This window comes from Cupressus sempervirens, chromosome 5, assembly GCF_028749045.1.
Source record: "Cupressus sempervirens isolate cs-2001-9-10 chromosome 5, ASM2874904v1, whole genome shotgun sequence".
Classification (NCBI taxonomy): Eukaryota; Viridiplantae; Streptophyta; class Pinopsida; order Cupressales; family Cupressaceae; genus Cupressus; species Cupressus sempervirens.
The window spans coordinates 715,439,011-715,465,132 of NC_143122.1; the positions used below are offsets into that span (position 1 = coordinate 715,439,011).

Consider the following 26,122-nt stretch of genomic DNA (forward strand, 5'->3'; position numbering starts at 1 on the left):
TTAAATAAAAATAATAATTAAACTAATTCAGAAAAAATGCTTGGTAGATTGCCTACCGGACCGTCAAAATTAATCAAATCATTTACAAGGGATGTCCAGTTAGGAATGGACAAGGCTGCTTCAATCGTTACAAGCTGAGCTAAAAGCAATAATACATACAATGGAAAAGAATGGAAATTTGGATTCATAGCAACAAATTCTCAATCACACAAGAATGATGAGGAGAATGTCTCCCGCTATTTGTGATGAAAGCGGACAACAACACAGGTAATATTATCTGCGCTTCCTTTCCGATATGCTTCTTCTGTGAGCCTTTTTGCAGCATGCTCGGGATCCTCAATAGATTGTATCATAGCAACTGCGTCCTGTTAGGGGGAGTGACAAGCGAAATAGAGATATTAATCATATCAGAAAAATGACAATTCTTTATTTAACTACATTACAAAACCATTGCTCTGGACTAAACAACCCTAAAATCACACAAACCTGATTCGATACAACATCCCACAAACCATCGCTTGCAAGAATCAAAAATTCAACAACATCAGTAACAACCTCTTCCTGCAAATACAATATTCAGTCAGAACTGTCTAGCATCCTAAACAAGTAGCCTCTGAAAGAAAGTGAAGCAAGAATGTTAGATAATTAAATGCATGCAAAACGAAGGAGTCCTGTAACGAGGCAAGGGGATTAAATTTTTTGCAGCAATTAGTTTATCAGGGGTCATAAAGTTTATTCTTTGTATTAAATATTAAATTCAATTGGCAAATCTTCTGTATGGCTAATTGTGAATGTAGTTTAAAAATATATTATAAAGTATATTGTAGTCAGAATTTAATTGTGTAAGTTTTCCAGCCAATTTATTAATCCATGTATTCTGAATAGTGGTTCAGAAGAACACCTCTCATGAATATAAATAGAACATTTAACATTCATTTCATCCAAGTGACGTCCACAAAAGTGAAATAACATAACTCTCAAAAGTCACCCATTCCAATACTACTTACAATAGACAAGTTTCAATGAGCTTTGTGCTCTCACAAACACTCTGTGAACTGCTAATCTGCAAGAGGAACTTGCATATGCAACATTTTTGCAGTCAAACTCCAAATCCAAATTGGGTCTCCCATGTTTTTCAGTGACAAAATTTCAAACTTAATTCAAGGATACTTGCTGAAAACAAATCTGATTTGAATAATAATTGATTTATAGATTTAATAAATAATGGTCAAATTTCTAACCACGTAGAAAATTACAATATTGTAGTTAAAGATCAAGTATCTCTAAAAACTTGTTTCAACAATTAAATCACTTAATAGATCTTGGCAAGGCTATTTGATACCCATACTTTGTATTCTTGCTGATTAATTAATTTTCACCCATCTTTTTAACTTGGAAAAATAATGAAGAAAGTTTACCTTACCACTATCATCATGACAACATCTAGGGACGAACAAACACTTAGTATATTTGGACTTAATGCATATTAGTATCATTTTCGTAAACCAAGCGTTCTTTTCGGTCCATTTCCCTTGAGTAGAACTCTGAGTTTCAGGTGCAATTAATTTGGGTGTGTAAGTTCCCAACCATTTTCCATGTTACTTGTATAATTTTATTAAGATAATAAATTAGGAACCATTTTCCATGTCACTTGTATAATTTTATTAATATAGTAAATTAGGATGCGCACACACTTTCATATCATTTATCAATTGAATGAAAAGTAGCTGAGGCACCTGTCAAACAAAATAGATCGCCACTGTAATAAATGAACTTGAATAAGGATCAGTTTGAATCATAGAAATTTTGGGCTCCACTCTACCTCACGATTCGCTTAAAAATTTCCCTGTACTTGGAAAAAATGACTATTTTGTTCACAAAATTACTATCTACTGTGGGGAAGCATCTCGATGTTTTATGCCCGTTTATTATAGGAGATATTTCGGGGGCATGGTGACAGCTCCTCAAAACAATTAGAAAGCATCTCAGTCCAAGTTTAGCAGAGGACGCTAGACTTTCCAAGGACAGCTAGGTATGTCCAAACCATGTTGAGGATAGTGGTGCAGGAGCACCTAGTCATACAAATATTTTATATGATCCCAAGAAATATTTCAATTATTTTATGCAAGTCCATATGTTTTTATGTGAGATTCCATGTAATGGAATCAATGGTAATGCCTAAAGGCAATAAATGTAAAGTTGTCAAGAAAATGCAAAACTATAAAGTTGTAATATTGCAAAATGTTGAAAAAGGGAAGATGAGAGGTCATAGGGGAATTTGGATAATTTCTAAATGCCTAAAATGGTATAAATAACTTGTATTGGTCATTCCAAATCAGAATGAGAAGGAAAAGAACATTTTTGTATTAGTTTGTGCATTCATTCCTAGCTATTTTGATTGGTGTTCAAGATTTTTATGTCATTCCCAGGCCTTGTACATATAGTTACAGCCTGGAAACCCTATATAAGTTATATATTTGGATAATAGGATGACTTATCTTCGTTCTCCTTTTGGTTTGGATTCATTTCATTCTGTTTTGAAGAAGTTATGAATATTTTAGTGAAAGTGGTTATTTACAAATTTCAGATTCGCTGACAATAGGTATGTTGCAAAACTTGGTACTAACACATATAGAAGAGTTATAGCCTCTAAATAGATTCATTGGAAAAATATATGAATAATACTTCTTTTCCCTTTGGTTTGGGTTTTTTTTATGCAAATTTGTGGAAGTTATGAATCTTTTAGTAGAAATTGGTTTTTTGAATAGCTTCAATGGAGTTGCAGGCACAAATGTGCATGCATATAATGATTTATGGATTGGAAGAATAAAAGACTTACATATTTAGAAAATAGACTCACTAAGGATTAATATGAAATTGGTTTGGGATCATTTGGGTTTGTTTTATGAAGATATTGGATTTGTTATGCAGGGTTACATGTGTACCTTCTGGTTTATGACAGTAAAAATGGGTCTTGGAACAGAGACCATAACATGTAAAAGAATGGTTGTATTGGGCTCAGCTTTCGATGTGTTAGAAGGACTAATTTTGAACAACTCCTCCAAAGGATTTTGCAGGAAGATTTCGAGAACAATAGTTATGAATAAAACAATATGATCAGACTGTGTGAATAGGGATAATTTGATAAACTTGTTGAAGCATATTTTGTGTTACTTCATGAGATGCCTCTAAATCATAAATTTATTGAATGGATGTTGAAGGGATCGGCATGGATCCTATTTATTATTGGATTTTAATATTCCACTTGCATCAAATTGGTATCAGAGCTCAGAAGATTCTGAGCATGTAGATAGAAGACAATCTACATCAAGCAAGGTTGGGTATTTTGATTCTTGTTGTGAAGTTGGTTGGTTGCAGGTGCAAGTTCACTCGCTGCAGATAGGTGGACATGGAAGTCTACCAAAAGGGCCGTAGGAGATGGTCCATTTTGTGTCACCAAGAGACAGAGGAGAGAGGTAGGAGAGGACTCCCAAGTGAGGGACAAAAGTTTATCTTTGTAGCAGCATAGAGGAGTGAACTTCAAATAAGAGATGCACCTTGGAGGCAGCCAACATAAACTCCATAGATAGGAGTCACAGTTAAAAGAATAACGAGGAAGCAGCTAAGGCATCAATCCAGTGATGAAGACAAAGAGGCAACAAATTTGTTCACAGATTCCCACCATAGCATTTCCATGGGACATGGAAATTTTTCAAACTCGAGAGTATGGTGTAGGAGCACCTAATCATAAAGATATTTTATATGATTTCAAAAAAAAATTTAATTATTTAATGGAAGTCCATATGTTTTTATGTGATATTACATGTAATGGAATCAATGGTAATGCCTAAAGGCAATAAATGTAAAATTGTCAAGAAAAAGCAAAACTATAAAGTTGTAATATTGCAAAATGTTGAAAAAAGAAAGATGAAAGGTCATAGGGGAATTTGGATAGTTTCTAAATGCCTAAAATGGTATAAATAACTTGTATTGGTCGTTTCAAATCAGAATGAGAAGGAAGAGAACATTTTTGTATTAGTTTGTGCATTCATTCCTACCTATTTGGATTGGTGTTCCCTATTTTTGTCATTTCCAAGCCTTGTACAAATGGTTACGGCCTAGAAACCCTATATAAGTTATATATTTAGATAGTAGGATGACTTATCTTTGTTCTCCTTTTGGTTTGGATTCATTTCATTCTGTTTTGAAGAAGTTGTGCATATTTTAGCGCAAGTGGTTATTTACAAATTTTGGATTCCCTGACAACAGTCATGTTGCAGAACTTGGTACTGACACATATGGAAGAGTTGTGACCTCTAAATAGATTCATTGGAAAAACATATGAATAATACTTCTTTTCCCTTTGGTTTGAGTCATTTTTATGCAAATTTGTGGAAGTTATGAATCTTTTAATAAAAATTAGTTTTTTGAATAGCTTCAATGGAGTTGCAGGCACAAATGTGCATCCATATAATGATTTATGGGTTGGAAGAATAAATGACTTACATATTTGAAAAATAGACTCACTAAAAATTAATATGAAATTAGTTTGGGATCATTTGGATTTGTTTTATTCAGATATTGGATTTGTTATGCAGAGTTACATGTGTGCTTTCTAGTTTATGATAGTAAAAATGGGTCTCCGTACAGAGAACATAACATGTAAAGGAATGGTTGTATTGGACTCAGCTTTGGATATGTGTTAGAAGGACTAATTTTGAACTCCTCCAAAGCATTTTGCAAGAAGATGTCGAGAACAATAGTTATGAATAAAACAATATGATCAGGCTATGTGAATGGAGATAATTTGATAAACTTGTTAAAGCATATTTTGTGTTACTTCATGAGATGCCTCTAAATCATAAATGTATTGAATAGATGTTGAAGGGATCAGTATGGATCCTATTTATTATTGGGTTTTAAAATTCCACTTGCATTAGATAGGTAGTCATCTATTTTAGTCCAATCAGTATAAAATGTAAATGAGAATTTTTTTGAAATAAAATCTCAATTTAATGGGAATCAAATTTTAAAATTATATTAATTATAAAAAGCTAAATCATTTCAAATTTTTTTCAATAAAGAGGGTTAAAAAAAATCCATTGTCTAGTTTTATATTGTGATATGGACCACACTGTCAGAATTTTCAGGAGGATAGTTACTTGACTCTTACAATTTCAATCTGATCAATTAAGAGAAAGCTTACTACTAGATAATATAGAGAAGTTAGTGGTTATATATAATATCTTAAAACTATAATAACCTCGCATTGGCATCTTAATTCCTATGATCTAAAGAACATTGGTAACAATTCTGATCAATGGAAAAAGCCCTTATGATAATATTCACTCAAGCTTTGATTTTGATGCAGTCTTAGTAAATTGAAAAAACTTATAGACATTATGCTATGATTTTTATTCAATATAATTATAATATTATGTAATTTTATAATATAGATGATAAAAACCTGATAAATATATAATACTAAAAACATTATTTTCAAACAGGCACTAACAAATAACCTTAAAAAATGGCTTCCAGAAATATATGGTCATATTTCAAAAAATTATACATCATAAATGTTTTTCAATCTGCTGGTAACATCAATAATACATTTATCCAAAAAAAATGTAATTAATAAAATAATATAAAACATTAAGCCTAATTTTACATTTATTTTTATAAAGAAAAATGAGTTCAACGATAGGAAAACTGCACAAACGCCATTAGTTTTTGTCCCGCTCATTTGAATCAAAGGTTATTTGTTAATGCAGGTAATATTTCTAATTTTAACATATTCTAAAAGCTAAAACATCACTTTGATCTGAGCCATTTATCAAAATATGTGCAGCATATACTAAAACTATGACAGTCAACACATCAGCCACAACTGTTCAAATCAAATGCCTAAAACTTGATAGATTTCTTAAACAATTATTATATATAAAATGCATAAAACAATTCCAAACAGGAAATATTTTTTCTCTCATATTAACTCTGTTTACAGCAGAAGTTAACACTCTAATCAAAAGATAACATTTATAATATGGTTTTGACCCAATCATTCAAAAGCAATAAATAAAAGTCGCAAATGGAAAACATTTTTTTTGGGGTTTTAAAAAAAAATTTAAAAAACAAAACATTTTTTGGGGTTGAGATCAAATCCATTTATACCTCAATTTCTGGTTCAGCTACAACATACTGCTTCAAAAGTCTATCACCAAATGCCCGTGAGACAGCAAGTACACCTCCAACACGCCATGTGCCTGTGTTTATGTACAGTCTTTTACTAAACATTCATACATAAAGGATGAATTATACCAAATCATCCCTGATTCGAAATATTAAACAACGGGATTTTCCTACATAGCATTCAATCTTTGTGGATGTGTTTCCGTAATTTACCAGCCCACATGACAAATCCTCCAGCTTCTTCGATCCGCTGCCGCTCATCAGTTTGGTTGGGTTTATGATCTCTCGAAAGTGGGAAAGCTGATGACAAGAAATAATGAATACAAGTTAATGCTAACAACCAATTGAGTACCCCAAAAATGCCAATGCATACAAGGGATATAGACTTTTCAAAATCCCCTTTCAGACACAATGAAGAGTACATGCGAACAGGAAGGCATTAGAAAAAAAGGCTTTCAAAATTCAAAAACTAGTATAGATATCTTAGAATCTCTATTGATCTATCTAAAAAGTCTGATGTATCACTTCTGAACTATGTATGAAATGTCAGGAGGATTTGCAATATAAGACTTCAAAATTAATAAATTATAAATTAAATATAATGATCACAACCTATATTCTCAAGCCTAAAACAATTTAGACCTCCCTAAATGCAACATAAATCTACAAAAATTGACATACAGCTGTGAGAGATTCTGAAATCTTTGAGAGCAGAGAATAGAGTCATTGTCCCTCACTGTTGACAGGACTCACCTTTTGGCATTTTCCGCTTATTGTGCAACCATGGGGAAATGAATGGAGGATTGCAGCAGTTATTTGTCATTTACACAGGCAGAAATTCGTAGGTTTCATATCCACATAGAAACAAATAGGTTCATAATTTTATTTTGATTGTATATTACGGTTAGGAAGTAGTTTGGTACAAGTCTTTATTTTTGAGATCAGCAATGTAGCCACTAGGATACACGCAGGTTGTCCTGAACCATTCTGAAAATCACCAGAAAACACAGTTCCTAAACTGTCTCCATGAACCCTCTAGTTCTATCATTTATAAAACAATTCCACTGCATATTTGGATCCACTTTCATACCCAAAACATTTAGTGGAAATGTGACCATTTTTTACAATTAGTACGTAAAGGACTCCATACTGAGGTGTCAACACACAATGGAGAACACCTAAATCCCATTCTTTATAATCAAGTACCGTGTAAAATATGCCAACATGTATCCATCTCAAATATGCCAATATACATACATCTAAATTATTGAGGCCTAGGATTTGACTTATTGTTTCATCACCATTACCATCAGCATATTAAGTTGTTACAAAAAATGCAAGATTTAATCACCCGACTTAATTTTCTTGTCAAGGTTGTCACTTAAAAGAAAAACTGCCTGAATTAATGAAAATTATAGACAAAGAAAAAACCATCACCAAGGAAAACTGGTGCAGGAGCACCCACATAAAATATTTAGGTCAAAGTTTTATATAAAGTATTTAGGTCAAGTTTTATGTATTTAGGTCAAGTTTTATGCACGAGCCGACTTGAGAAATTTATCTTAATTTCGTCATTAGGATAAGATAATTTTCTTGGGATTTGTACAGATCACTGTGGGGTCACTCTTCCCCATTCTATACTGATCTAGAATTTTCTATTTTGTAATCATCTAGAATTTTCCGTAGACCGTCTTAGCAATTATAAATAGAGTTTTAGGTTTAGGTTTAGGTTAAGCTTGAGAGCAAAATTTCTGGATACAAAGTTACGAGGAGAAGAAATCTGCAAGAAGAGCTAATGTATGTACTGTTCATTTGATAAATTAAATAGAAGAATTTTATAATCTATCTCTTGCTGGTGCTGGTTCCTATTGCGGTTGTGTTTGCTTCCGTTGCAATTATCTCTGCATCATTTTTGGTATCAAAGCTTGGGGAAAGCTCGAGGCAATTAGATTTTATGTCTGGATCGGAGTCAGAAGCTGAAACATCAAACATGGTCACCAATGCTGAACTAGCAAAGAAGATGCAAGAACAAGAGAAAATCAATAAGTGGTTATTAGATGAATTTGAGAAGATGAAGGGCCGAATGGAAAAGAAAGCAAAGGTTTCCTCAGAGCAAGAGGAAGAAGGGGAAGAAGAGGATACCCCTGAACAGGAGGTGGTTAACTTACCTGAAGACCAGAGATACTTTATAGAAGCCCTTGAAAGAGTTGGTAAGAAGAATGCCAAAGGTGACCTACCCATCTTCTCAGGAAAGATGGATGTTGATGCTGTTGTGGATTGGATAGAAGCCTTGAACAACCATTTTGAATGTGAAAATATAGCAGAGAAGGATAAGGTAAAAATTGCCAAGTCAAAGTTGAAGGGACCAACCCTCACTTGGTGGAATTTCATTCAAGGAGAAAGGGTCAAAGAAGGTAAGAACATGATAACTTCTTGGGAAAGGATGTGTGTCAAGGTGAGAGAAACATACTTACCTGAGGATTATGAAATCCAACTTCATCGAAGGAGACAAAGTTTAAGACAAAAATAGCTAGATGTCACTGCCTATACTGAAGAATTTCAAAAATTAAGCCTGAGGTCAAAGCAAAATGAACGTGAAAGTGTAAGAGTTGCTAGATATCTCAATGGATTGAGGTTGAACATTCAAGAAGAACTTAATTTATTATGTCCAGATACAGTACAGAAATGTTATCAACTAGCATTGAAGGTGGAAGCCAAATTGAAAAGAAGGTAAGAACAAAATAGCAGAGGAAGAGAAAGAAATCAAAGGAGAAGAAGAAATTTCCAAGGAAGAGGACAAAACCATAGAGATCATAAGGAGATAAAGCAAGAAACTAGTCAAAGTGAAGGAAATTTCAGAGGTAGAAGAGGCAATTCAAGAGGTGGATTTGGTGGTAGAAGGGCAAGTTCAATTGTTTGTTTCAATTGTAATAAGGAGGGACATTATGCATCTAGGTGTCCAGATAGAGCAAGTTCAAGTTCACAAGATGAAAGAAGAACACATTTGGTACAAGATGATGAATACCAAGAGAAGGAGATGGCTGACTCAAATAGTGTGCCTGAAAGAGGAGAAAGTTTTATGATGAGAAGAACACTTTTGAAAGTGCCTACTAGGCTACTACCATGGAACCACCACAAAGGAAAACTATCTTTAGGATTGCTTGCAAATCTGGAGGTAAGGTATGTAAAGCAATTATTGATTCAGGATCTACTGAGAATTTAGTTTCTCTTGAGATGGTTGAGAAGTTAAAATTTAGGAGAATACCTCATCCTTTTCCTTGTAAGGTTTTATGGCTAACAAAGGGTCAACAAACTCTTGTAAATGAGCAAGCATGGGTTGATTTTCAAATTGGAAAGTATAAGGACAAAATTTTGTGTGATATAGTTGATATGGATGCATGCCACCTATTATTTGGTAGGCCCTGGCAGTATGATTTGCAAGCACGACATGATGGAAAACTCAATATATACACCATCAAGAAGGATGGAAAGGTGATTAGATTGACTCCATTTGCTAATCATGAGGAAGTGAAAGAAAATAAGGAGAGGGAAGCCAAAATTATGATGGTTAATAAAAAGGAATTCCTATGGGACATGAAGGATGAACCTAAGCCTTGTTTTCTTTTGATGCCTAACCCACAACCACAAGAACCCATTGGAAAAGACAGAAAGGATGCTGAAACAAAGAAGGCAATTCCTAATGAAGTGAAAGAACTTTTGGATAAATATGAAGGTTTGATTTCAGAAAGTATGCCAAAATCTTTACCACCTATACGAGACATTAGTCATTGTATTAAATTTCATTCCTGGAGTTACTTTACCCAATAAGGCTGCATACAAGATGACACCACAACAAAATGAAGAGATTGCTAGACAAGTAAAGGAGTTACTCGATTCTGGCTTGATTACGAAAAGCTTAAGCCCATGTGTTGTACCTGTTGTTTTGGCACCCAAGAAGGAAGGAACCTGGAGGTTGTGCATTGATTCTAGAGCCATTAATAAGATTACAATCAGATATAGGTTTCCAATGCCAAGAATTGAAGATTTGCTTGATTGTTTGGGCGGTGCAAAGTATTTCTCCAAGATTGACTTAAAAAGTGGGTACCATCAAATCAAGATAAGAGCTGGAGATGAGTGGAAGACAGCGTTCAAAACCAATGATGGATTATATGAATGGAAGGTAATGCCATTTGGACTCTCTAATGCTCCTAGTACCTTCATGAGACTTATGAATGTAATACTCAAGGACTTCAATGGCAAGTTTGTCATAAGTATATTTAGATGACATATTAATTTTCAGCAAGACAAAGGAAGAACACCTAGAGCACATTGACATGGTTTTGAGAAGACTTCATGAGGAGAAATTGGTAATAAATTTAGAAAAATGTTTGTTTATGCAAGAGGAGCTGACATATCTAGGTTTTGTGATATCCCAAGGTTGCTTGAAGATGGATAAAGAAAAGGTAAGTGATATACTATCCTGGCCACCCCCAAAAATAGTTGGAGACGTTAGAAGCTTTCATGGTCTTGCTACATTTTATAGGAAATTCATAAGAAATTTCAGTCATATATGTGCTCCTATGTTAGAAACTATTAAAGGAGGCAGAAAGTATAAGTTTGCATGGAGTCAATCAGCAAATGAAGCTTTTGAGTTGCTTAAGAAAAAGGTTCGTGAGCTAGAATGTGAGCTTTTGAGTTTCTTTACCTGATTTTAACAAAGTTTTCCAAGTAGAATGTGATGCTAGCAAGGTTGCTATAGGGGCAATTCTTAGTCAAGAAGGAAAACAAATGGCTTTCTCCAGTGAAAAACTCAATGAAGCCAAGCAGAAATACTCTTCATATGACTTAGAAATGTATGCATTGGTTCAAGCTCTCAAAAGGTGGAGACATTACTTATTGCCAAAGGAGTTTGTTGTGTATACTGATAACCAAGCACTTAGTTTTCTAAATAGCCAAGACAAATTAAGTCATAGACACATGAAATGGATGGAGTATTTAGAGGCCTATACCTTCACCATCAAGCATAAGAAGGGCATATCAAACAAGGTTGCTGATGCTCTTAGTAGAAGGAATCCGAGTGTCTCCCAGATACAACTAAAAAGTGTGGGGATTGAAGCACTCAAGGACATGTATGTAGCAGATCCAGATTTTGGTGACATCTACAAGGTATGTATGGAGTTTGGTGAGAGATACCATGCTGATTTTTCCTGATTTCTTGACAGACTTCTTTTCAAAGGAGGACAACTATGTGTCCCCAGGGGCTCTATGATAACAAACATTATCAAAGAGAAGCACAGTAGACCAATGGGTGGACATTTTGGTTTGGATAAAACCTTAGAATTGGTTAGAAGGTACTACTATTGGCCTAAACTTCACACTGATGTGAGACACTTTGTGGAAACATGTATGATTTGTCAAAGGGCCAAAGGAAGGACTACAAATGCCGAGCTTTATCAACCTTTGCCAATACCATCTAGCCCTTCGGAAAGCATAACGATAGATTTTGTAATGGGGCTGCCACGGACACAAAAGGGGTATGATAGTGTATTTGTTGTAGTAGATAGGTTCAACAAAATGGCTCACTTCTTACCCTGTAAGTCAACCAATGATGCTTCTCATATAGAAAATCTCTTTTTCAAGGAAGTCATAAGGATTCATGGGCTACCCCTCAATATAGTTTCAGACAGGGATGTGAAGTTCATAGGACACTTTTAGAGAACTTTATGGAGGACACTTGGAACCAATTTATCATTTTCATCAGCCTACCACCCTCAAACTGATGGCCAAACAGAGGTAGTTAATAGAACATTGGGCAATTTGTTAAGAACACTCACAAGACAACATGCAACCAAATGGGATGTAATCCTACCCCAAGCCGAATTTGCATATAATGACTCCATCAATAGAAGTACGGGAAAGTCACCATTTCAAGTGGTGTATGGAATTCATCCTAGAGGGATTTTTGAGTTAAGAGATATGAGTTCACAGCACCAAGTTAGTGCCCAAGGAGAAGAATTTGCTACTGCCATAAAAGAAATCCATGACGAAGTCAAAGCACAACTCCAACAAACCGCTGACAAGTATAAGAAGCATGCAGATCAGAAACGGAGACACTTAGAATTTGAAGTGGGAGATTTAGTATAGGCAAATCTCAAGAAGGAGAGGCTACCAAAAGGAAAATCTACCAAACTTATGTTGAGAAAACTAGGTCCTTGTCAAATATTAAAGAAGTTTGAACCAAATGCTTATGAGATTCAATTGCCACCCGAGATTGGCATTTCTCCCATCTTCAACATAGCAGACCTCACACCATTCAAAGCACCCATTGAAGAAATTGATACAGGACAAATTGCTGATATAGATGATATTCAACGCTACCATTTAAGCAGACACCACAACTAGAAAGGATACTTGACGCCAAACTAATTAAGCAACGAAGAGGAAAGGAGTCCAATCAGTATTTGGTAAAACTCAAAGGTTATTCGGATGTAGATGCTATGTGGATGACTGAACAAGATATCAAGAAGCAAAGTACCACTCTACAAAAGCTCATCTCAAGTGGGCTTGAGATCAAATTTCTTGGGGAGTATGGTGTAGGAGCACCCACATAAAGTATTTAGGTCAAAGTTTTATATAAAGTATTTAGATCAAGTTTTATGTATTTAGGTCAAGTTTTATGCACAAGCCGACTTGAGAAATTTATCTTGATTTCGTCATTATAAGATAATTTTCTTGGGATTTGTACAAATCATTGTGGGGTCACTCTTCCCCATTCTATACTGATCTAGAATTTTCTATTTTGTAATCATCTAGAATTTTCCGTAGACCGTCTTAGCAAGTATAAATAGAGTTTTAGGTCTAGATTTAGGTTAAGCTTGAGAGCAAAGTTTCTGGATACAAAGTTACGAGGAGAAAAAATCTGCAGGAAGAGCTAATGTATGTACTATTCATTTGATAAATTAAATAGAAGAATTTTATAATCTATCTCTTGCTGGTGCTGGTTCCTATTGCGGTTGTGTTTGCTTCCATTGCATTTATCTTTGCATCAAAAACATATTCATGAAATTTGAACCCTAAAATGCAGGAAGTTTTAACCTAAGAGAAAAGCATTGGTGTTAATTTAAGAAGTCATATTATCCTATTTATCCTATTATAATCACATTCAAGTTATGAGACATGGGAGTGAATAAACTGCTTCCATCATATACCAATTAATAATTACTACAGAAATTGCTGAACCAGTGTCATGATAGGATATCAAACCCATTCCTATGTCATTCCGGCAAAATGGTTAATTAATTTATTCCCCTGGGCATGTATTCACATCTAGCCAAATATGAACCAAAAATATACAAAAATAAACAAATATATAGAGTTCTAGAGAAAGGAAAAAATAAGAGTCCTGAAATGTACAGAAATTAGCTGGACAGGAATATTCCAAGTCACTTCTGTTCACTTTTTTAAAACAATCCTAAAGCAGCGTAAGAAGAAATTGTTCTGTGAATCTACCATAGTTTAACTGGACCCAAGATGATAGATTCAAGATATTATTAAGATCAATAGACAAACATTTACAGTGAAACTAAAAGCAAGCATTTTAGCCTTGTAGAACTCACCTTTTCCAGACCTGCTAAGGACAGCTCGAGAGTCACCAACATTAGCTACCAGCAAACGATTTCCAACAAGAACAGCAGTTGATGCAGTTGAGCCAGCATCTCTGTGCTGATTATTTTCTGCCTTTAGAAAATCTGAATCTGTTTGCTTGAATGCATCAGCTACACAAGTTCAAATCAAGGACCAAAAAATTATCAAATTGATTATATTGGTCCTCAACAGCGCCAAAAATGCTTTTAGCTTTTTAATGTTTGTAAGTAAACAAATATTTTACCTATTGCCAACTTCGTATCACTGATAAACTTAGGATGATTCCTCAAGTTAAGAAATAGGTTCTGTTTCACATATTCTGCTGCCCTTGCACCTCCATGGCCTGAGAGATATCATAATACAGTAATTAATTAATCAATTAATTGAAAAGGAAAAATCAACTAGATTGGGAAGTAGTCCTAAAAGCTCACAAAATTTCTTGCCTAGTCAGCCACAAACAAACACACACCTAAAAGCAGCCATCCGAAACAATGATTAATCTGAACAACCTTGAGACATAAGAATTTCGTTTACAAATGTATCATGAACATAATATGAAGGACTGACTCCTATTAAATATTTCCAAATGGAAAAAGGCCACAGTTTCATAACAGCGATTGCTTTATGTAATAGTCAGGAGGTGATATCTTTGGGAAACCTTAAAATGGAAAAATGTCAGATCTAAACATGTTTAATAGACAATTCTTAACATAATATACACAAGTATATTTGTCAAATGCAATGATATTGACTAACCAAAAGATGTTGAATTAATCTACTTGATGCACTACTCAAGAATGTCTGATTAACATTGCTCTAAATAATATTCAATATCTGATATCTTTGAGAAATCTTTAAATAAAGAAACGCCACGTCAAAGTATGTCTAACAACCATTACTATGTGTCTATATTAATATATGTGAGTGGTTCATCAGGTACAACACTTGCTGAAGGCTTTGCAAATGGGGTAGCAAGCTAAGTAAGCTTGACCTTGGAAGAAACTCAAATTCTGGTAGGGTGACCTCCCACGAAAGCACGTGCTTCACCCCTGAGAGCATCACCTAGATGCAATCAGTGTTTAAGTGTTACATTCAGTCTCATGAATGAGAAATGAATTCTTGTGAAACACTACTTGTGAAACATTGGTCAATGAATTTAACTTAAAAACTACACAATTCAATACTGATAGAAAAATCACAATAATATTGACAAACCAAAATAAGTTGAAAAATCAAAAAGCCTTAAAGCAACCACTTGTTACAATCCTCAAGAATGTGCCAACATATGCAGGCAACTACATCGACAGAATATGTAAACATTTTACATAAAACAGCTCATTATAAATTATCCACAATCTTACCGTCAAATACTCCAAATAAGCCAATTATCTGACCATCAACTCCACAAATTTGTGTCTCAAAGAAATCTTCCATTGAAGATCTTTTCCCTGGAGAACTTGCATATCCATAGCTGAACTTCTGATTCTCACTGCACATTGATATAGAATGTATTTTATTTTCCAGGAATATTTAGCATGTATGGTCATTCTTGAAATGCCATTTCAGTAGGAAATGAAAATAGTAATGCTTGCAGACCACAGATTAAAATTCACATTCTCACTTGGTAAGTTGATTGTTTAAAGTTTTATGTATGTCATAATCTGATTGATGTCTCTGATTATAAAATCTCATAGTACATTATGCATATTACCATTTGTCAATTTGTTTTCTTCCAAGTTAAAGTGCTTTAAGAAAAATATTATGCAAGTAAAGCATTTCACAATTTATAATAAATATCAATTACTTGCAAGAGCTGTGACCTAAGTCTTTCACAGGGATGTGATGCTATTTATTCCATTATGCCAAAAAGCCAAACTCACTATATTGCCCAATACAAAACAGTAAATTGAATTTCCCATTAAGATTTCATTTACCATCTAATTCAATCTAAGTAACCATTGATGAGTTGACATCATATGAAACTACAAAAGAAAGAAGATTGGTCAGTTCTGAAGGCGGGTATCAAATTGAACTTTGATGGAGCATCTATGGGGAAAAATCCTGGCATACTAGGAGAGGGATAGTTAATGTTGATGATGGTCACAAATATCCTGAAATATTGTCTCAAATCTGATTCAGGTTTTTGATTCTTGACATGTTTTGCTTCATTCAATTGCATAATAACAACATGCAAATGATACAATATGAGATTTTGAAATAAGCGATCTCAAAGACGAATGTAGTGAAACTGATTCTAAAATGAAAAACATGGTTGTTACATCGAATATACTTTTGTTAGAATGTTAGAACATCCATAAGATTTACATGTCACATGCTCACATCATTCCACTCCAATATCATCAAAGTCTCTATGAGATATGATCACTTGTAGCATACCGAAGAAGATTGAATGACATGCAAGAAGAGTGACCAATGAAAAAGTGCAGTTGCTGCTGTAGAGGTGTTCCAATACCAACATGCAAGAGCGAATCACTATCAACTAATTCCCAAATAATCAAACCCACAAATGGAGAAGCTATTACTATACAATCTCCGATAAATAGGGCCAAACATCAATGAGAAAGGATGGGATAGCCATTAACAAAACTGACCAATGTAATGCACCTGTGAATCTTGAAGGAAATCCACCAAGGCGGCTGATCTGGGCTTATGTCCAAATCACCCAACCATCTAAAGTTTCCATCCTAGGGTTTTACTGGAGCTCCAAGAAAAGCTTCAAGCTCACAGAGAATAGACTCAAAAGAAAAATAAGCTTCAAGCTCATAGAGAATAGACTCAAATGAAACATAACAATCTCCAGAATGAATTCTTATTTCTGGGTTAGATTGTGTAACAATTTTTTACCATCAACATTTCGGATCATACCACATGATCCATCATCAGGATGCAAGAATGCCTCTATAATTCCCTTTTTTCTCCTTTTATAATAGCATTTTCCCTATTTTGAGAGAAAAAAATTATTTCATTTCTTTTGTTTCATTTCCCTCCAAAAAGAAGCATTGTATTATGATTTGAAGTTGACATTATAAGTAAATTAATTAAAATAAAGTCATCCTTTTAATGTTTACTTTATTTAGACAACAGTAAAAGAATTAATGTAATTATTATTTCACCAACAATTGGGGACATTACACAATCAATCATCAAAGTCATGTGTGGTGAACCCAGCTGCTTGGTTCTAAATGTAATAACTAAGTGCATGGGATGCATTAATCCCTGGTCTAATATTGGCCCACAAGGAAGGTTATGAGGAAATCGAGATTGGGGAAGGTTCTTGAGTTATAATTACTCCGCCAAAGAATGCCAATAGTCCAAACTAAAGATGATATGCCTTATCTCAAAGAGTTAAGCATATGTGTAAGTAAATTCAAGGTGGATCTCCATTGTTTTCAGGAACAACACACTGCAGCTGATATTCTAGATTAAAAGAGAGTATAACTTTCTATTATATCAGCTATAGAAGCTTGGGATATGCATGAATTGGAGTGCCTTAACACTCTTGTTATATCATCTTGTAAAGTACCAAGACAGGAATGTTTAAATTGGCAGCAGCTGCTTGGGTGCATTAATGATCGCTCGTAAAACTTGAGCTTAGCGCGGTAAAAGTTTGTGTGAAGGGTCTGTAATTGAATAACTCCATAATAAGTAGACAATGTATTATTGTGTGGAGTAAGTTACCATTCCATGTTATTCTTGTGGTCGTCTGGTCTATAGTTCAGGCATTTTGCAGTAGTATGTTGATTGGGAGTGGTTTGGTGTTGCCTGGGATTATATCTAATAATGGGAAATGGTACGTAGACTACCAAGGATTTGCTAAGAAACAGGCAAGTCTCAAAGGTTTGGCTAAGAAAAAAAATTATTGTATGACTATAAATGGTCAAAAAATCTGGTTAAAGTTGTGCTTCTGTCCAGAGGGGATGACAGATATCAGTAATTTTCAGTCATGAGCTTATCAGATGATTTCAGCACAAATTGTTAGCTGTTGTGAGCAATGTCAAGATGCATCATAGTATTTTGAACTAGTTGCCTCTTAATGTGGTCATCGACAAGGGTTTCAAGAATATGACACTACAACTAGTTGTCTCTTGATGTGATTGTGGACAAGGGTTTCAAGGATATGACACTGCCACTTTATTCTCCTGGCATATTTATTCCAGTTAAGGATAAAAAGAGGCAAGGGTAGGTGATTTTAACATGCTTAGTAGGAATGTAGGTATTCTCATGGATCAATTTCAAGATATTAGGCTAGTACATCTACATCTAGTTATTTCTCGACAAAATTGGATTTGGGAAGTGACAACTACGTACCACCTTCCAACCTATGAAAATAAGGCTTTGGCAAGTGCAGGTCAGTAGGTGTAGTCAATAAATGGCATTTGGCTAGCAGGCCTGAATTCTTCCATCTTCTGCCAAAGGATGTGTCTAATATGTGTCTTTGACCTAAACAATTTTTTTAAGAAGATCACTGCTAACCAATTTTCCGACATACGTTCCTACAACCTGGGGTTTACAGGTTCTCTCTCCGTGGCTTGAAGGCCAAATACATTTACTAGGCCATCAACCTATTCTTCCTTGGCCCGTGGATTTTCTTCGTTCTTCCTTCTTACTTCTTATGCCAACTTCTCTTCTAGACTATTAGAAATTCAAATAAAAACTACAGTGCAATCAGATCATAAAACAGAAATGGTAGTAGAAGAATTCAAACCCCAGCCAAGTTCAAATTTGCCCAATAGTGTAAATAAAATTATACTTAATGACCTGATGATATTGCTGTATCTCACTATAGGATTAGCTTCATTTTCAATTTTTAGGAATAAAAAAATGTTGATAATTGAGAAAATTATCAGGAAATTCCAAAATTATAAAGGAGTTCAAATTTATGAAAAATGAAATTAATCAAATCCCTCCATTCAATTACACTTTATGTTTTCTTCCCATTTATTAGATTTTTCACCAGCTACTTAAGTGAAGTTCTACTTACTAGGCAATGATCTACAGCTGATATTTCTCAGGAGGTGCTGTTCAGAAATTTGTAATTATTTGCAGCCAAATGGTTCATTGGAACAAGTATTTACCCTATGAGATGAAATATCTAAGTATTTTGATTTGAAAGTTGATATGTTGAGTAAAACAATGACAGCACATCAATTGCCATCTGGGAACAAAGCTCCTAAATTGCCATTTGGGAACAAAGCTTCTAAACTCTCATCATAAAGAAGTTCAAATTTATTAAAAAATATTAAACGATCCACCGTATTAAATAGCATTTTTATTTTTTCTCTCTATACATATTTTGCAGAGCTAAATAAATGAGATTCTATTTGTTAGGTAGTGATCCCATGGAGTGGCCAAGGCTGAAATTTCTTAGCGAGTGCTGCTAAAAATTTGTAGTTATATTCAGCCAAAAAGTCCACTAGAACAAACTCTTACCCTCTCAAACACAAAGTTTACAGGATTTTGGTTTAAAAGTTAATACTTGAGTAAAAGACTTGCGGCATATTAGTTTCCACTTGGCGTCATCAAAGCTCACTAAACACTCAAGTTCTGCTAAATTTTTGTCTCCCCTAAATACAGGATTTTGGTTTAAAAGTTAATACTTGAGTAAAAGACTTGCGGCATATTAGTTTCCACTTGGCATCATCAAAGCTCACTAAACACTCAAGATTCTGCTAAATTTTTGTCGCCCCTAAAGCAGCCACTGAAATTTTCCTGCATCACCTCTGTATTTCATGGAAAAGGTTGTATAATTTTTTTGACATATCCAAGCTTTCCATGGAGGCACCCATTGGAGATAAAATAGGAACTTATGCCCCCACAAAGGACATACCCTTAGTTTCTTGCATATCATATAATTCAAAATATATTTGATTTTAATGCCAAATTTCATTAATTAGAAAGTCTTATGGATATTGGAGGTTTCTTTGCTACTAGAGTTTATTACTTTCATAATTTAACAAATGTGATTATTTAGCATTCTAGAGAATCTTGACATTTTGCACCAAGTTTCCTTGCCCTAACCAATCTGCAGACAAATATTCGAAAAAACAAATTCTTCATAATACTCTGAATGGTATATTCAGTATTCCATTAAAATCTGTATCATATCTTCAACACTTCATATCTTCTTTCTCTTGGATTTTGAAATCATTGTTTAATTGGAAAAAAATCCAAAGAAATATCCTCAAAACCCTTTAAAAATTTTATATTTGTGATAGAATATTACAGCAAGAAATTGCAACTAATATAAGATTATGCATAGCAGTAAATTTGCAAATTTGAAAAACCTATTTGACTGAGCTGAAAGAAAATGCACCTGAGGCCTCCACCGCTGACAGGAGCATTGTCAAGTTTTGTCTCCCTCACAGAGAAGACAGAATTGAGATAACTCATGATTTTTCCTTGGAGTTTCTTCCTCTGAGAAGCTAGTAGACCATAACTTTGACAGGTTTCCTGTGATTGTGTTGCCACAGTGGAATTGGGAGTTAAAAATGATGCTAGTCTCTGGAAAATGCATATGCTTACTAAAACTATAAAACTAGAATTCCCTACTCGAATTTCTACTTCACGTACTTCCTGCATAAAATGGTGCGAAGAGGATGAAGCAAACTACAGAGAAAGAAAAAAAAGGAGTACTATAGCTGTAGAAATGTATAAAATAATAATGATATTAATTCTAAAAAATGAAATGTTAAAAAAAGATCAAATTATCTCTTAATGCCATGTATACTCAAAAAAAAAAATCTGTGATACAATCAGGATGGTTTAATCAGCCCTAGCCTCCTAGAACACAAAATAGCTACTTAGATGAGCTATGTATCTTTTATTGTACATGACAGAAATGGTATTCAGCTCAAAACCCAAAGACCCGACTCATAAAAGAAAATTCAGCTTGCATTTTCAAATTGTAAACAGCTGATTATTGTTCTTTTGCCAAATAAACAGCTAAAAAACTCAACTTATTGGAAAAGTTAGAGACAAGTGCACAACATTTTCTCCATTGGCTACAATTATAGTACAAAAAAAATGAAAACATACAAATACATACATGCATGGAATACAGAAAGATTCCCTGCAATAGTTCAAGCTAAATATCATCTTCAAAAACATTCAAGAATTTGTACAAGCAAATGTGATTAACTCCGTTAGATTATTTTTTCCATATATAATTACAGTCTGACAGAAAATCAATCAACTTCACATATTTGAGTCTATTGAGCATGCAAACATTCGTCAAAATTAACAAGAACTTTTACCTCCTATTGAGTAAACCCATAGAATTGCAGAAGCTTCTTGTTATAATCTGGTAAACTTAGATGTAATATTTGAAATACGCTGTGCAGTGCAATAATTTTCGCAATGTGATATTACATGAATTGGAAATCACAACTGTTAAATTAATTGCTCACAAATATTAAAGTTAGAAGGTAATCTGTTCCCCAGAGATATACAAGAATCTCTAAGAAACCAATAAGTTGTTATGCTTTGCAAAATAGCATTGATCAACAGCTAGGTATAAAGAGTTTCTATAGTAATGCTTCAAGTGCTTTTTAGTCAAAATGGCTACCATATTCAAGCAATCCAAATTCAAAGATATTCATGTTATTAGCACAAAGAGTGTTTAGGCACTCTAAAGGCAGATATATTCATAATGGACATTTAAAGGGACTTCTTGATTTCCTTGCACGAGGAAATCAAAAGGACTTTGTATCATGCAGCTTCACACCTGAAATTACCTTAAATAACATTTAACTGAAACTAAAATTCCTCCAGCCCACTAATGCCTTTAAGAATGGGTTTATATAAGATTGAACTAATAAGGCATGGGCCATCGGCCCTTTTGCCTACCTTTCCAAAGGGTGTTTGTTATCAAATTGAGCTTTTAAAGGTGAAAATGAACATGATGTCAGCCCTGCTGAAGGAAGTTAAGTGTTTACAGAAACAAATTCTGCATCAGGCTTTATCTATATAATAGATGTATGCAGAGAGACCAAAAAATAAGATGAGATGCCCACCATCCTTATGGGTCTGCAGTTAGCAATTTGAGGATAGAATAAGGTTATGATTGAAGGTAAGTCTCATATCAAAGAAGGTGCTATTAGAGAAGGTAAGCTAGAAAACTGGAAGCTCAAAATTGTCAATTGAAAGGCTGGGTGGTTTTACAACAAATTTGACTCGATTGTATCCTAGCATATCAGGCATGAAAGCAACAGAGTGGTTGACTTAGAGATAAGTTATGCTTGTTTTCCACAACAGAAGTTCTGGATAAACTTTGGTTAGTTCCTTTTCCTAAATTTATGAAACCTCATAAATGATGGCTTACCCCATCATTTAATACTCTCTCCTTCACCTTCTTATGTGCTTGTAGTATTTCATGTATCTAAGTTTTAGTTGTTTCTGAAGTTGCTTAATAGGCTCTATTTAAGCCTCCCTGTCTTTGATGTGATATAAAACCTATCATGTTGAGCTTTGAATAAATTAACTTGAGACTGAATAGAAATTTCCACAATTATTTCTGTCGCCTTCGATCTGACTTTGCTGGTTTTTTCTGTGCCATGCTTCTGTGTGGATTTTGGCTTCTTTGCTTCCTTTTTTCAGCTCTACTAGGTAAGGGTATTTTCACAAGCGTGAGCTTAGAAAAATCAATTGTGGTAGAATGACTTTTTCTTTCCATTTACATTTCTTTTGATTCTTTTAGTTCTTTGACTGCTGAGTATTAATTATGGGCCGGATGCTAAATGTTATCATGTTTGATGATTTTAATCTCTTCTCAATGCACTTGGCCATGTTGCTGATGTGGTCGGTTTTCCATTTAGAATTAGAATGTGATTGTGAGGATTTGAGACGATCTCGTCCCCCTCACCGCTGCATTTGCTTTTGCTTTAAAACTTTTTGCTTTTGGGTTATAATTGCAACATTCAATTTTACTGGGTCTCTTGTTGCATGCCTTTCCTATCAATGTTTGCTAGCCTTATTTGTAATTTCTTGATTGCATTCAATATCCTCCAGCTTGGTTAGTGCTGTCCGTGGAAGACTTGTTATTGGGAGATAGGTTGCTTGCATTTAAAGGAATGCTGTTTCCATTTAAGGCTTTTCCTTTTGTTTTCATTTCATCTTTCATCACTCTATCAGGGCTATGATTAGGATCATTAAAGCATCCATATCCTATCCTCCCCTGAATAAAGAGAAACCTAGAGTAGCTCTAAACAGTTCCAAAGAAGTAGATATTCTAAGTGCTTCAAGAAGCCTGTAATGCCTTGCACAGAGCATGCCTATTTACAGGCGGTCTAAGGAAGCAGTGTCTCAAGAAGGATTTATTGCCTCCAATCTAGGAAGGCTTAAGTGACCATGATGACCGATTTGTTTGAAGCATTATTGGCATCCTCATTACAAAATAATGATATAACTAGGCCCTAGATTGATCAGTTCGTGAATAAATTTGTTTGATGCTTAATGTATTGTCCAAAGCTGAATCTTGCACTCAGCACATTGATTACCTGTCATCTGGCCCAAAATCATTCAGTTAACTAAATGGTTGCAATCTCAGGAAGCACTTTTCAAACTTATCATAATGATTCATGATAATATATTAATAATATACAAATAAGTCATGGAAAAATCAGCAGCAAGTTTAAGGAGGTGAACTGGGAAACAAAGCTTGTCCAAGCCTGCATAAACTCAATTGCTGTAGCATCAAGATGCATATGATGCCTTGCACAGAGCATGCCTATTTACAGGTGGTCGAAGGAAGCAGTGTCTCACGGGGGATTTATTGCCTCCACTCTAGGAAAGCTTAAGTGACCATGATGACTGATTAGTTTGAAGCATTATTGGCAACCTTGTTACAAAAAAAGTGATATGACTAGGCCCTAGATTGATCAGTTCAAGAATGAAATTGTTTGATGCTTAATAAAATGAAAAAGCTGAATCTGGCATGCAGCACATCTATGACCTGTCATCTGATCCAAAAGCATTCAGTGAACAAAATGTTTGTAAATTCTGGACGCACTTTTCAAACTTATCATAATGATTCATGATAATTAAATAAATTAATAATAGCCAAATAAATCATGGAAAAACCAGCAGCAAGTTCAAGGAGCTGAAGTGGGGAATGAAGATCGTCCAAGCCTGCATAAACACAATTGCTGAAGCCTGAAACATTCCCTTATGTATTTCTCCAGCATAGATAGCAAATTTAGGTGAAGATGGTAGAGATGGGTCAACAGTAGCTGAGAAAATGGTGATGAATTAGAATTTGATACTTTTGTCAGTATTCTCTTTTACTTTGTGACTTATGTATAAGTTTCCGAAACTTATTCCAAAAATGATTCTCTACCATAGTGACGTTAGCCTGTTTTTCCTAAATGAATCCAGGCTTATCTCCATAAAGTTGATTTTGAAAAATTAAATTTACATATGATTTTTGTTTTTGCTGAAGGATGTCGTTATCTTGAGGAGAAAATAAAGAAAGACTGCTTCAAGAGGTTGTCTCTGATTTTATTTCAGACATTGCAAAGATCAAGATTGACTTTCTTTTTGCTTGCTAATGTGAAATCTCGTAATGAATAGGAGTTCAAAGTGAGAAGCCGAAGGAGGATGTCGGTATATCTGCTTGACTACTCGATGTTAGACGAATTTTGGTGTGTTCATTGATGCAGGGAAGTGAACAAAAGGAGAGGACCCATTTCATATTTATGACATTGATGATTCACTGTGAATGTTAATTCTTGATGGTTGCTGCTGATTTTGGCGGCTGATGCTACAATCCGGCAAGAGAAATACTTTTTTCGTTCATTAAGCAAGGTAAACAAACTCGTTTAGCTTATGCCAGGTGTGAGATCTGTATGCTATAAAAAAAGGCGCGAAATCTGTTTGTTGTCAGTCTTTGTGTTTGTGGTTTGGGAGGCACAAATTTGGATCTTCAGCTACGTAGCATCTCGGGTTGGTGATTATTGCTATATAGCTTTTTCTCGTGTAAGATGCTAAAGTTTGAATATCTATTTGACCTTAAATTCAATCTTGCGTTTACTCATTATGGTGATGAAACAACGACTAAGCGATTGCATCTTGCCAAACTTTTCCAGTCTAGGGTTTGTAAGATGATTTTTTCTCTATAAAAAAAAAATTCAATAATGGCTGCAATATTAAATCTGCAACCCATAAGAAAAATAATTCATGCCACAAAGTTTGGCTAGAAGGGTCAATCTCCAAAATATTTAGGTTTGTAATTCCTTTCCTCAAAATTCTGTTTTAATATCATAGACTGCCAAAATATTAAAATTCTTCGTCGAGTAACGATTGATCTCGGCTATCCAGCGTGCATGAATTTGTGAAAAACAACTTTGCAAAAGCCATTACAAAATTTAAAAACATGAATAGGGGATCAGAGAAAGACGCATAACAAGTAAAAATAACACCTAGACTGTGATTATAATTTTGCTACATCTAGCAGGATTTGAGAGGTTCGCGATTCAGAGAAAACAAGACAAAAGACATTCAATAACGACTGAGAGACAATGAATCATTTCAGTTCCACAACACGGCCAAAAATTTAAAAAATCCACTTACGGGAAAATGCCGGGTCAAACAGTGACCAAATCTTCGAATCGATTGCCAAAAGTCCTTAGAATCTTATAATCCCTACACAAAATTGCCAAACACACCTGGAATATCTCAAAAGTCTTTCAAAGGACCTCCTAAATATCTCCGACCACAAATGCCGTACCACAATCAAACGCCAAGCCCTCAAATATCGATTTGAAAGCCAAACACACAGAAAAAGGGGGCTTATATAACAGGAAGAAGATCCAAATTCAGCATGTTTTCTAGATAATTTATCATAACGCGTAGCGGATGAACTGAAATTTCTTCGTCATCGATGGATCAAACCAAGCCACCACGCGTCTTTCCATTAATTTTTGCCCCTTCTGCCGCACGGTGCGGCTCCGATCCATTCCAATCACACAGGAACACGCCTGCACCGTTCATCAGACGCAACTAAATTATTACGGCCGCTTGACATTCTGGCAAAATCATATCCCGTGGAAAGTTGTCTGTCCCGCATAAGCAATTGCCGCGTCAGCCACGCTGAATCGCAGCCGTCCAAAAACGCTTAGTTTTTGACGGTCCATATTTATCTTGCTGCGTCAGCAAGCTCAATCTCGGTCGTCGCGTGGGCTCCACTGATTTAAACTAGACGCACCCTCACCGTCCGATCGGCTCCGTAATAGACGGCTGAGATTCACCAGCTGTCTCCAACACCTTTCCG

The 26,122-nt window shown here is 34.8% G+C and overlaps 1 protein-coding gene across 2 annotated transcripts; it reads right to left on the minus strand.

Moving 5' to 3' along the window:
* Positions 1-25,879, minus strand: LOC149557995 (putative protein phosphatase 2C 59). Of its 2 annotated transcripts, none has more exons than XM_089832444.1 (9): positions 25,518-25,879; positions 20,171-20,307; positions 15,198-15,325; positions 14,081-14,179; positions 13,809-13,967; positions 6,406-6,492; positions 6,175-6,266; positions 487-561; positions 1-365 (listed from the first exon to the last, which is right to left on the minus strand). In XM_089832444.1, the coding sequence occupies exons 2-9, from the start codon at positions 20,245-20,247 to the stop codon at positions 237-239; spliced, it is 846 nt and encodes a 281-aa protein (XP_089688570.1). In that variant the 5' UTR covers positions 20,248-20,307; positions 25,518-25,879; the 3' UTR covers positions 1-236. The 2 variants fall into 2 exon arrangements, with proteins under 2 accessions (XP_089688570.1, XP_089688569.1); XM_089832443.1 differs by having other exon boundaries at positions 25,423-25,863.
* Positions 25,880-26,122: the final 243 nt, after the last annotated feature.